Genomic DNA, 14,103 nt, shown 5'->3' with positions numbered 1-14,103 from the left:
GGAGACTTTTAAAAAGGGAAAAAAAAACAAACAAACAACCAAACCCCCCAACCCCCCCCCCCCCATCATCAAACCACCCAACAGGAAACGTACTATGCCATTTGTGTTAACATATTGTTCTGCCTTTTGTTGTTTTGATTCTTGGCTGTGCATTAAAAGGGCAGTGAAGATCCTGTGTTTGACAAGAGCACACACCACACACACACACATTCTCACAGGTGATTTGAAAGGGTTGACATGAGTCAGAGCAGTGAGCAGTTACTCTCAGGTGTCTATCTAGGGCATGTCTGGGCTTGTGGTGAGACAGCGGCTGATTCACCACCCATGCAGGGGGCAGATTTCCCACTCCCACTAACTGTGCCCTCACTGTGACCCTTACGAACATGTTACCAGCCTGGAAAAAACACGAGAACTGTTTTTTCTCAAATATTAAGAGGATGTGAAAATGTATGGCAACATCCCAATCATCAAAAAAGTTCAGTTAAAAATGAGCTGAAACTAAAACACCATTCATTGCAAAAAGCACAACTGGGACAAATAAGCGAATAAAAAACTGGAACCCATGGTTACCATTCGGCACGTAAACACCTAATGTGAACATGACTCACTAGGCTTCCTGAAACTCAACTGCAATAAAGAGTTTGCCCTAATGTATTACTGAGTTCAGCAAGCACGGGAAATGCCATGCTGAGAGGACTGATTTCACTACCTCAGAACTGCATCCTACAGACATGCAAGCCTTCAGTGCACTCATTGCGAGAACCCACAGATCATGCCCTCTGTTTGACTTTTCATTTAACCACGTGTCATCCACAGTAATAAGACATTAGAGTTATGTATAGGTTTGTGCCAAAATTTTAATAAAATAATGTCAAAGGATCTATTCAAAACATGTAATCAAACAAGTAAAGGTCTTTTGTACTTAGGTATTGAAAAAAAATACACTGCATTTTGTTCAGAAATAAATATCCTCAAATTCTTTACCTGAAATGGTTAAATGTTAAATATTAAATAATTATAGTTATTTGACACTTTAATACAGTTAATTTTACAGCGATTACCAACGAATTAAAAAAAATGTTTGATGATTACTGTATAATTAACAATATTAAAGTGTTATATAAAGTATAAAATATATTCAAATAGAAAACTTGTATTTTAAAGTGTAATAATATTTCACAGTATTCAATGCAATATATCCTCCTGAGAACCAAAAAAAAAAAAATAATAATAATAATAATAATACATAAAATAAAATAAAACTTTGATTTGAAACCCAATAACATTTTGAGATGTATATTTATAACAAACAATTTGAAAAGTCAGATTTAAATAAATACAAAATATTATTGTATTTCCATAAGGGTGCTACGTTTGATCATTCAGTCCATTTCAGTCATATTTAAAGACCAAAGAGAGGAAGTTTTAAAGGTCAAACCTCCAAACATTTATTCATTGCCATTAAAGTGAAATTACTGAACCTACACATATACGAGCCTATAGGAGCATGTGTGTGTGTGTGTGTGTATAATCATTAACTACATAAACTCTTGAAAAAAATGATCTTCTCTGAAGTCTGTTTGTAATATAAGAACTTGACTTAAATTAGCCCAACAGCTGACCAGTCAGATCCTCATAAATAAATGGTCCTCAAGATGCATAAAAACATAAATAAAAAGCATGTCCAAATTTAAAGTCGGTCTTCTTCAAGGCCACCAAGGAGATGGGATTATAAATACTTGGAATGACCTCCTGACTGTCAGGGGGTGGTCCTTAACTTTCTCCATTGGCATCTATACTATTCGCAAAGGCTTCAAAGACTGCCAAGACACCATGACTTGAAACCATAGATTGTGCTGAAAAGCAAAACCTGGACTCAGAAATATGTCCTGCAGACAAGTGACAAGGACCTTGCGGCTCCTTGAGCTGTGATATCTGATAGGGGCCGGCAGTGCGTCCCTACGAGTGTCCACCCTCCCCACCACACGACTCCTGCTACTAGGGAAAGATGGGCCACTTGCTATTAATATCAGTGGAAGAATAGCTAATCCCTGTAAAAAAATAAATAAATACAATTGAAGAATAACTGTCAAAATGTCTTGATTGACATATAGGTCCAGGAGATGTTTTTAAGTTTTACTAAACCTCATGTTGTTCCAAACCTGTATGACTTTCTTTCCTCTGCAGAACACATAAATGTTTTATTGGTTTTCATTGTACGGTCAAAAAACTTTTTCAAAAATATTTTCTTTTGTGTTCCACCAACGAAAGTACGTCATACAGGATTGGAATGGCATTAAAGGTGATTAAATAATAACCACATTTTCATTTTTGGGTGAACTGTTCCTTTAAAGTCTTCCTAAATGAGTTCATGACATTCAAGTGTGGAGATGTTCTGGGTTGAGGATCTAAGTCTGGGTCTCCAGCACAATTTTGCTGATGACTGTGTCATTCATGACTTCTTGGGCAACAGGTGCTGAAGGAGAAAGAAGGAGTGTCAGCCTCATCTGGTACTTTTCTGGAGCACAGTGCTTCTTGCCCCCCACCTTTCTCCCACAGCGTCCATATCCAAGCATGCTGAGCATTTCCCCCTTGTCCTCGTGATTGTGACTCTGAACTAGAATACATTTAGACAGGGTTACTTATGTGTGTTAGCTTGTTTTGTTGTGAAATCATTAAATTACGTGAGTAGATCTGTAGGACAACACAAGATGTTATGTTCCTCCTTGTGGTCAAAAAGGACACTACATTTGGACGCTACATTCACCACTTTGTTGGCCAGTACAGTCTTGTCATAGAATCATAATACTAAAGTATAGGCTATGTTAGGTGTTTGATAAATTTCTTCTAAATGAACAGATCAAAATAGCCATTTTCTGCTTTATAAAATGTGTTACTCATGTTTTTAACACTTTGGTAGTAGTACATCCTTTCAGATCCTTTCAGAAACTTTCAGAATACACTTTGCTCACTTTCCTTTCTTTGGTGAATGATAGCCTACTGTCCAGTTTGAGTTTGGGACCTGAAATATAAGAGCTGATCGTATCTCTCTAAGCTGATTAAAAAGAGGGGGATTCATTCATTGTTATTTCTTTTAGATTGGGATATTTTAACTTGAGACCCAAGAGGAATGCTTGTTATGGCTGTTAATATAAACAGTCAGAAGCTAATCTTCAACTCTCAACTCTATAGAACAGCCTCTGTACCGCGTGTGTACAGTTTTGACAATAGGCAAACTTTAAAATATTATATAAAATAATAAAATATTAGCCTACATAAAATTTATATTTTAGGCTATATAAAACAAATATAAATAAATGCCCTAAACCCCACAGAAAACATGTCCTCAATAGGCTATTCTAAATAATAGGCTAAATCTATATATATACACACACACACACGCACATACACACACACACACACATATATATATATATATACACCTTGCTACGTGTACTGCGTTAGGTTAACCGAGACTTGTCATTTGCACTTATATATTGTAGCTCTTTTGTTAGTTTTGACTGCTTTTATTGTCCTCATTTGTAAGTCGCTTTAGATAAAAGCGTCTGCTAAATGACTAAATGTAAATCAGCCAAATCATGTTTTTGCTTCAAACGCAATTGTTAACAAGTTTATGGATTTATAAATAACACTTTTTGTATAAAACAATTGCATCTATGAGAAGTAGCCTTCTTCCTGTTGCTTCAAAAGTCTCCGTGTTTTGGATCTGGCCAGTGGCTCTTTTATTATTATACTCTGGCTCAAAACTCGCATGTTGGCGGCCACGCGTGTGCGCCTGTTCACCTCCAGAGAGGCTGTGCGGCCAAAGCACGACCCGGCCTGCCAGCGGGGATTTACGGATTGGCGCTCTGCCCGGCCGCAGGCAGTCTAGTTCGCTCGGTTCTCACGACCTCAGCACCACAACGGCATCTCTGAACTATTAACTCAGACACGCAGGCAGAGAGAGAAGCCACGGAGCCCACACACTGCCAACTAGTGTTTCAGCAATGCACATGTGCGAAAACAAGCTTTTCTGTGCGATTTAGATTAGCCCCGAGGGCTTTTGAACAGTATACGAATCTTACAATTACTTTCAGGGGGGGTCTACTTTTTTCCTGTGAAAAATAATTTCACTAATGTTGTGTTTAGATTTAAACAGCGTAAAGATTTTTGTGATAGCCTATATGCCTGCTGGCCAAACGCGACTTTTGTGGTTGATGTAGGCCTATTAAAAATACCACAGTTTCTGTTTAGGCGTCCTCTATGATTTCCCGATTTAAAAAATTAATAGAATATTGATTAAATTACTTAGTGACGTGTTAATAAATAACTTTCCAAGTCCGTAGGTCTCAGCACTGAGTTAAACACGATGGAGTTGTTAAGTAGGAAACCCTGTGGTCGTCGGTCACGAGGGTGAGTAACCTAATCCGAAAACGAAGTGGGCCGCTGACTGCAAGTGGCAGACACACGGCAAACGCCATGCCGACAGTCCGCACGACACGTCTCGTTTACATCCAGGGATAACAAACGACTCGGCTGGAGTTATAGCTATAGCTTACTCTCCCGGGAAAGGCCTGCACGTCAAGGTGCCTGTAAAAAGAAATATGATTTTTTTATTTACATTTTAATTCTATTACATTTTAATTGGGAAAGATGTTCGATGTTGAGGTAACTCATCAGTTTAGTCAGAAAAGAGGCGCGAAAGCACCCCTATTTAGGTGCAGAAATACAAGTAAAGCGACAAAAGGAAGAGAGGATTCTTCCATTCTCTTTTCACTGAGGCAATCTGTTAGTGACATTAACCCAAAGCGTATTTCCCAGACAAATGAATGGGGGCTTGGGACTTCTTAAAGATCCCGCTGCATACAGGATGAGACCCTTTTCAGATGTTTAATTACCTTTTTGCAAAAGAAAAGAAAGAAAAAAAAACCCTCTCATTGCCTTTGTCATTTCAACCTGTGCCACTTTAGGGTGATCTCTTCCCGCCAGAAGTAGAACTAAGAGCAATAGGCGGTAGCCACAAAACTTCATTGAGACTTTAATTTAAAAAAGTTGAACAGATGTCATTGAAAAGTTGTATGCCTTTAAACACTCTTTGCTCTCTTTCTGTTAAAAACGTTTAATAAGGCTTTTTTATTTTAAATTTCATGTATAGGCTATGCCTATTGTCACTTGACAATTTAAATTGTAAAGCAAGAATCATAATGTAAGTAGGCCTAGGCTAATATAAAAATATTACTCTATCAATTATAGGTAGGCTATTATAGATTTACATCGAGTGCTGATCTAAATAGAAAAAAGGGCTTAAACACGATATATTTCGTTATTTTGATTTATTCAGCATCAAACATAAAACACTTATCATGAAAAAACAACATGAAAGCTTTGGCATAATACAATCTTTTACAAACTTTGTACAAAACTAAATTCTTTTATTAAAAAAAGTACTTTATAAACATTAAGTGTTATGCTGTTGACTTAACAACAGCATATTCATTAACAACATCCAAATATTGGAATCAGCTAATAAACCAACAGGTCAACAGAGTCCCTTAAAACGAAACTGAACGTATTTTCTTCATCGTGAAAAACTGGTTTAAAAGTTCGCATGGGATGAGCAAGTCTACCAAGGTCTCCACACCGGTTCATTGCTTTCTGCTCCGGCACTAACACCAACGCGACTGACGGCCTGTGAAACGCCCGCGAAGGAGGTCATTCCCTGCACAGGAGATGCCACCGTGGGAGCCGAGCTGGCCTGGACGGGACTGGCGTTGACAGCCACTGGAACACTTGCGTTTGCGTACAAGGGAATGACCGGGGTTGTAGCAGAAGCGAAAGCTGGGTTGGGGATAAGAAAAGCAAACTGTCCGTCGGTGGCTGGCACCAGCTGGAATCCTCCAAAGACTTTGGGTGAGACAGCTTCTGATGGACTGAGTTTGGGGCACATTGAGGCGCTGTTGATTGGCAAAGTTGAAGGAAGCTGCACGTGAAGAGGCTGAGCCAGATGTGCCTGTTGAGCTGGGGCGGGCTGAGGGTAGTTCATGGCCATCATCTGTCCGAAACAACCGGACAGGTGGTTGAGAAGTCGCGACCTAACCTCCGTGTTCACCCCCTCGCAGGTAGAGAGAAATCGAGTCACCTCGTTCATGCACTCGTTGAATCCCGCGCGATACTTGCTGAGGACGTTTGTGTCAGCTGACAGGGCTGCTGCAAAGCAAAGGTAACGTTCATTAATACTGTGTATTTAGGAAGTTAAATAACGTTTTTAAATGATATGTCTAAAGTTACGCATTTTAATCAATCTGACTTATAACTTACCAGTCATCTGAACGCGCTGCAAATTGCGCAGGTGTTTGACAGTCATCTCAAGAATATCAGCTTTCTCCAATTTAGAGTGTCTGGAGCTCTGTAAATGAGAAGCCCCGATTAGTCCTTTTGTTTTAAAAATGAAGATTATTAGATTATTGACACATACAAAGAATAGACAGATTCGTAGCTACAACTTACATCTTTTTTAAGAGCATCAAGAATCAGGGTCTTCAGCTGTCCGAGGCTCTCGTTTATTCTCGCTCTGCGGCGTTTCTCCATGATTGGCTTTGAAGACTGCAGATGAAATGCAAAGATAATCAATTAATAAAAAAAAAAAAAGTTGGAAATGACAACTGACATTCATCTAAAACGAAACTCAAACGCAAAAAGTGCCAAAACACTAAATGATATTTACCTTTCTGTGCTCGCTGGCATTCTTTGGTTTGTCCGGAGTATGAGATCCACTGGCAGGGGCACCAGCAATAGGTGATGCGGTCTGCTTCTCCATATTATCGGCTGGCATGATCAAAACCAAAGCTGGGTCCGGTTTAAGCCAAGAAAAGTGTTTGTATTCCGTGTGTGGATTTTTAAAAACAGAGACGGGCTGTTAGGATTAGATGCGGAGCGTAGCCAAGATCTCGGGATGGTCACGAGAGAGAGTGTGAGTCCCTCTTATCAGCTATATGACTTATAGTCTGCAGGCTGTCATATGAGGACACGAGCGTGTGTGGCGCAGCGCTTCGGAGGGCAAGTCGAATCTCCCACCGCCACACGCCAGCGGTATTTATAGATAGATCGCATGCTCCCAGTTCGTGTGAAACCCTCTCTGCATTCTTTCCCACACTCGCTTCAGCCAATAGGCGCGCGGACTCACCCATTGGGCGCGGGCAGACTGCTGATTGGACAACACCCCCGCGGGCTGTCAGTCACGCGCTGCTCAATCAGCCCTGGAGGGACAAACAACAAAGAGGCGAGTGCAGTCGGCCTGGCTGTGAAGTGATAAGAGGAATTGGGGGAATACTCTGCTGTTTGCCACCAACGTTTTTGTTTTTTTCGTAGCCGAATCACGTATTTCTGCATTCCTGTACACTTACCGTCGGAATGGTTCAACTGACAAATAATGTCCTTTTATCAGCATTGCAAAAACTATCATTTTATACTGCGATAAAATAACGTATTTTATCAGGATGCGTTTCACTCGAATTACTATCATTTCACTAGCATTAACAGTAGGGTATTACATGCATATTATCTTGCGAACTATCATTAAGATTATATTTAATTGCTCCGGATTTTGTTGGAAAGTTGCATTGGACATACTTGCACACTGACTCTTGCAATCTTGCACTTTTTATAGCCTACTATTTAGGGACTGGGCTATATGCATGATTCTTCTTCTTTAAATATTTAACTCTTATTAATTTTCTGCATATTTTTCATGTTTGTTCTCTATAAAACGCATTAGTCAAAACATCCCACCGACTTTGTAGCACCGTGTAACATTGTGTGTGTGACAAATAAAAGTTGACAGTGTCAGCATTTTATATGTATTTGTTTAACTGCGCGTGAGAATACGTTCATATTATATACGAAATACGAGGATCCAGTGCTTTTAGAAAGAAAACAAAACCGAAAAAACGTTGAGGATCTGGCTGCGCTTCAAAGAAGAAAACAGCTGTACAGGCACGCGAGGCGGTTCGAAGCAGCACGCAGGAAACCAATGGGAAGCTGGCCTTTTTATGCAAATTAAGTGGAGTCTCGTCTTATTGGCTGGGTGAACATCTTACGCGTCAATCATTCCAGCAGTGCAGGAGGCAGAGAGCGCGCGGGGGAGGTGTTGCTACATCTGTCCGCGTGCCAGTCAGTCTGCGCGCCCGCTCACTGCACCGCTGCGTCCCCTGAGCACGTGCCGCTGCTAAACTAAACTCGAAGGCTGCGGGGTTTAGAGAGCAAGTTTCGCGGCTGCTTTTTATTGCTGCTGAACTATGAACTCATGTTTTTTCTTTGCCGGGCTGTTTTTAAACTTGGAGTTTTGTTAATGTTTGTTGGTGCGTTGCAAGAGGATTAGGAAAATGAAAAAAAAAAAGTTTTAGAATTGCATCTATAAACAAATGTTTTCAGAAGCAATGCAATGAATGCAATACCAAATACATCCCTCAACTATAAGTCTGCATATTTAAGTAACTTACTTTTTTTTGAGTTCTTCAGTACTTTTATTAAAATGGGAAAAAAACAGTAAAAAGGAATTGGCCCATATTAATTGCAACCACTTTAAACACAAACACTCAAATCTAAATTATTTAGTGTAATTAGTTGTTGAAAATATAATTTAGCAAGAGCAATGAATATTTTCGATGGGATACTGACCGAGTGGGAGAACTAGTTTATAGGTTTCGCGCGCCATCTATCGAAAGTTTTACTAGAACTTTAAACAGTCAAGTGCGATATCATATCTGACCACGAGGCGGAGCACAGCGGTAACACAATCTATACCTCAATACAAATGACTAAAAATGACATCAAATGATTTGTAAGTAACAGACAACTGTGTTTTGAAATCTCATATTAGTCACTTTGGAGAGTCGATATATTGAGAAAGAGGAAATACTTGCTATAGTAAATACAACATTGCCAGAGTTTTGCATCCCAAAATTTCGCAATATGGCAGTGAGAGTTAATAACACAGATTAATAATAATAATAATATCCCCACTGATATATACATTTCTTTAATTACACCAATTTAAATTAACATGAAACAGGACTGCCAGTGAAAGCAGTGCTACAAAACTCATCTAGTTTAAGTCTGTCTTCTACTTATGTATCTAATAAGGTAGAGAAGTCCCATAGCAATGAGAATTTATTAAGTCTTGTTTGGCTGCTTGTTGACCATTGTTTAGGGGCTCTTGTCATTTGTTGCCGAGACTAGCTGGGGCATGCTGGAAGCCTGTTTGCCCAGGATCCTGAGGTCTCAGGGTCAGCTGTGCGCTCACCCCTTCACATTTGCCCTATTTGCTTTGGGATTGAGGTATATTATGTAGCCCTTAATCCTGCTTTTTGTATGTGTTATACCTCCGTATAGAGAGCTCAGAGAGTTATTTAGATGGCCAGGACACAAATTTTATAGACTCTTTGTCCAAACATTTCTTACATATATATTTTAGAGTTCAAATCTATACACCACCAGTCAAAAGTTTTTTGAACAATAAGATTTTTTATGTTTTTTAAAGAAGTCTCTTCTGCTCACCAAGCCTGCATTTATTTGATCCAAAGTACAGCAAAACCGTAAAATTTAGAAATATTTTTACTATTTAAAATAACTGTTTTCGGTTTGAATATATTTTAAAATGTAATTTATTCCGGTGATTTCAAAGCTGAATTTTTAGCATCATTACTCCAGTCACATGACCCTTCAGAAATCATTCTAACATTCTGATTTGCTGCTCAAAAAAACATTTATTATTATCATATATGTTGAAAACAGCTGAGTATAATTTTTCAGGCTTCTTTGATGAATAGAAAATTCAGTACAGCAGCATTTACCTGAAATAGAAATCTTTTGTAAGATTATAAATGTCTTTATCATCACTTTTGATCAATTTATTCCCCCCCCCCCCCCACACAATTAGAAAACAATTTTTTTAGTGTATAATGTTACAAAAGCTTTATATTTCAGAGAAATGCTGATCTTTGGATCTTTCTATTCATCAAAGAATCCTGAAAAAAATTGTACTCAATTGTTTTAAATATTGATAATAATAATAATAATAATAATAATAAAATGTTTCTTGAACAGCAAATCAGCATATTAGAATGCTTTCTGAAGGATCATGTGACACTGAAGACTAGAGTAATGATGCTGAAAATTTAGCTTTTTTTACTATTTATTTTAAATAGTAAAAATATTTCACAATATTACTGCTTTTGCTGTATTTTGGATCAAATAAATGCAGGCTTGGTGAGCAGAAGAGAATTCTTTAAAAAACATAGAAAATCTTACTGTTCAAAAACTTTTGACTGGTGGTGTATGTATACACTAAAGACACTAAAATAAAATAAAAAGTCATATTAAAAATACTGTTCTTGGAATTCAATTCACTGGATTAAATCCAAAATAACAAGGAGTCCAGCATACCATTGTAGGATGTGCTTTGACTTCATTGTACAGGAGAAACTTTTAGTCTGAAAGCGAGATGAAAAAGATCAAGGCATTGTGTGTTTTGTAATTAGACTTAACACTGACCAGCACACTGTTGTCCAAGATCAGAGTGTGCACAGTAGTTTCTTTGGACTGAAGAAAAGTTCATTTGTTGTTGGGTAATGAGTCTCAGTCCCTATCCAAATCTGTTCACAGAATGCCGAAAACACAGTCAATTATGCATGCATTAGCCGCTGTTGTCAGGCCAATCCCTTTACATGCTCTTTGATCACACTGGCCCTTGGCTCGATTCTGGTCTTGAGTTTTGCAGAGAGTCCTAAAAAACAGACTGGAAGACTTTATGCCTTTTTGATGCAAATAATTGAATGATAGCCCCTGAGTATTGTCATGCATGTTATGATGAAAGCAGTGATTTAGATTGTAAAGTCACGTGGTCGGCATCTGGCTTAAAGCATAAAAACGAATAAGCATTTGACTGGAGTATTTTTTTAATATCCTTTTTAAAACTTGTGACTTCAATTTAGTATTTTGGCTTTTTTTAAAACTTCTATTATGGGCCACACAATATCTAAGAATTCAAAGTCACACTGACCTCATTTTTTCCATGATGAATTCTTTCATAATCTGAGATGCTGAAAAATAAAGATGATGAGAATAACCGGAGGACCACCGAGACCTGTCTTTGTTCAGATTTTGTTTTGTTTTTGTTTATTGGCCTCAATAGACTACCTACATGAATCAAGAAAAGAAAAGAAATTTAAAAGCATTTAAAGCAGCACTATGTAACTTTTTCTGTGTTCAAAATTTGCAAAATGTATATAATGAGCGAGTACATCAGGAATTCATCTTCCAAACCGCGTTTTTGTCTTATTCCGAATCACTACGGTACACTTATAATAAGTACTTATATTTGGACTATTGTAGCCTGGTCGGGTCGTCACCGCTGCGGAGTAACACTTACCTGCGTGAATCGCCATAGACATAAACTTAGAGAAGTAGCTCCGGTTAGAATATTCTTCCGCGGGATGTGTGCAGTTCTGTTTATTAACCGCTAGAGCGCCAAAAGTTACATAGTGCTGCTTTAAAATCGGGCTTACAAAACATTCTGTTAATGAAACATCCTGAAACAATCCACACTTATAAATAAAATGGCTACATTGCTTCAAGTTCCTCTCATGGCTTCTTGTTTTACTACTGTAAGTTGTTCTTCTGGTGGAACTTTGTATCTCTATTGGTAGCATTTAAATGTAGCCTATGTCACGTAATTAAAAAAAACATGCAGGGCTTGTGCTAAACAATAATAGATCCTGGTTTCAGTACTGAGCACCTCTCAACTTTGTGTTTATACAGTTATAGAATAAGATTCTGTTCACTTATTATTTGGTGCTATAGGTTTCAGAATGTATTCTGGGGTTCTTTAGTTGACCATATCCACAATAAGAGAAAATATTGGCAAAAGATCTAAAGAGTTAATCTTGGCAGGGAAGATATCTTAAACACACTGTTGCTAAGGATTTCTATAAACCAAACATTGGTGTATTAAAATGCTCTAATACATCTATGTGTCGGATAATGTTGTCCGAGTCTTTCATCTTTATTACTGGCCCTGTGGGGAGTTTTGAGGTGGAATCCCACATTAATTAATTAAAATATTGAGATATTTCTTCCAGCGTGTTTGAGGGTGGCTGCATTTAGTCCCCAAGGCTTCTAAGTAAAGTTTTAGCAGTGGTGTGATATAAAGTGTAGCATTTTTTTGACTTTTTACTTCATTCAATTTCATTGTTCTTATACCTGCAAAAACCTTGGATCAATTCAGTTTGATTCGCCTTTCAAATGAGTCGTTGTCATTTTACCATCTGCGGACCAGCATGTCTTTTACATTGTGTGGTATTCACTGAGACTCTCTTTAGCGCAAGCGAGAGCATCCCCCATCCCCTAGCTTTTCTGACCAATTCATGGCTTTCTTCTCTTTTTCAAGAGGCCGATGATGAGGTTAGCCTAATCAGATTAAGTCAACTCACATTGGTCGGTTTAGTTTGTTTTCCCTCAGAGAGCCTGCTGATATCTCCAAATACTATTTCTTTGAGAACTTTTCATCATGGCTTCCCCCAAAAATCTTTTGAGAGCGAGTTCCAATAGACTCTTTCATAAATCTCAGTTCCACACTGATATCGGTTTCTTGGAATGGGTCACTTCACTGCAATGCCGGGACCAAATGCGTAAAAGCTGTGCATTGACACTTTTGATCATTCTTGCTGATGTCAATGTAAAAGGGTGGACCGAGACAGATTGTGGAAACACATAACGGCAAATTGAATTCTGAGAATCGCTGGAACCTCTAATTTAATTCCTAAATAAATGTTTGCAGGAGCTTACAGGGACTACAATGCTAATGCAATCTTCTCTCATTTTAGAACAATGATACGGCATCAGTGCCTTTATGGTTGCTTGTAGCTCAGTTCGGCTACAATCAAGATGCTAATTTTCTATTAAACAGCGAGGTGTTGATTATATGCTCATTTAGGTTGATTTGAATTCTAAAATTGTTATAGAATTGCTGTCAGAAGAAACTAGGACACAAGAAATGCTTTAAAAATTCTTGTAGAGAAACATGGTTGGTGGATAACATTTTTAAGGTTTCCAAAATTCTAATATTTAAGTTTCTAATATTCTGTTCAAAGCTTTGGGGTCAATAAGATTTTACTTTTTTTTTTTAAAAAATACTTTTGTTCAGAAAAGATGCATTAAGTTGATCAAGAGAAAGATTAAATACGTTAAATACATTGTTACAAAAAAAACCCCTCAATTTAACATTCTTAATTTAATCAATTTAATTTGATTCTGTTTTATAAATGAATGCTGTTCTTTTGGACTGAAAAAATGTATTACTGTTTCCACAGAACTATGAAGCAGCACAACTGCTTTCAACATTGATAAATAATGATAATACATATTTCTTGAGCAGCAAATCAGCATATTAGAATGATTTCTGAAGGATCATGTGACACTGAAGACTGGAGTAATGGCTGCTGAAAAATGAACTTTGCTATCGCAGGGACAAATTATATTTTAAACATAATTATACAAAAATACAAAACAGTTATTTGAAATAGTAATAATATTTCACAATATTACTGTTTACTGTATTTTTTTTATCAAATAATTAGCAGCCCTGCTGAGTAAAAGAGACACACACACACAAACAAACAAACAAACAAAAAAAGGCAGTGTGTATGAATAACACACACACACACACACACACATACAGAATGCAGAATATTATCTCACATTATTTTAGGACATTTGCAATGACCTCACGTTACTACAGTTATAAAGGAATTTAGGAGCATGAAAGCCTAGGTGAGCCCTCTTGGATCTGTTCCTTCTGTTAAGAACTGATCTGAGATAAATACTGGTGTTACCCGGCACACCCATAGTACATAATTATTCACTTTAACAGGACTGTCATTTTGGTGCCATTAAACAAGCTCAAGAACAGTGTCTTTAGTAGAAGCTTATAATTACATCTCATTTTAAGTTGATCTGGATGCAACTCACACCCCTAACAGTCCTGCTGTCTCCCACCGCTGCATCCATTCAATCATACAGTATGAAAGGTAGGCAGACATCCAATTA

At 37.8% G+C, this 14,103-nt stretch overlaps 1 protein-coding gene across 1 annotated transcript; it reads right to left on the bottom strand.

The window, feature by feature from the left end:
* Positions 1-5,318: 5,318 nt before the first annotated feature.
* On the bottom strand, positions 5,319-7,092 carry LOC107591146 (transcription factor HES-4-B-like). The gene is made up of 4 exons (XM_016280188.1): positions 6,725-7,092; positions 6,508-6,603; positions 6,319-6,406; positions 5,319-6,207 (listed from the first exon to the last, which is right to left on the bottom strand). Exons 1-4 carry the CDS (start codon positions 6,830-6,832, stop codon positions 5,624-5,626), a joined length of 876 nt encoding a protein of 291 aa, XP_016135674.1. The 5' UTR covers positions 6,833-7,092; the 3' UTR covers positions 5,319-5,623.
* Between the last annotated feature and the right edge of the window lie 7,011 nt (positions 7,093-14,103).

The sequence above is a fragment of the Sinocyclocheilus grahami genome, unplaced genomic scaffold (assembly GCF_001515645.1).
Source record: "Sinocyclocheilus grahami isolate Dianchi unplaced genomic scaffold, SAMN03320097.WGS_v1.1 scaffold137.1, whole genome shotgun sequence".
In the NCBI taxonomy this organism is placed as follows: domain Eukaryota; kingdom Metazoa; phylum Chordata; class Actinopteri; order Cypriniformes; family Cyprinidae; genus Sinocyclocheilus; species Sinocyclocheilus grahami.
This window is presented reverse-complemented; position numbering and strand designations above follow the sequence as displayed.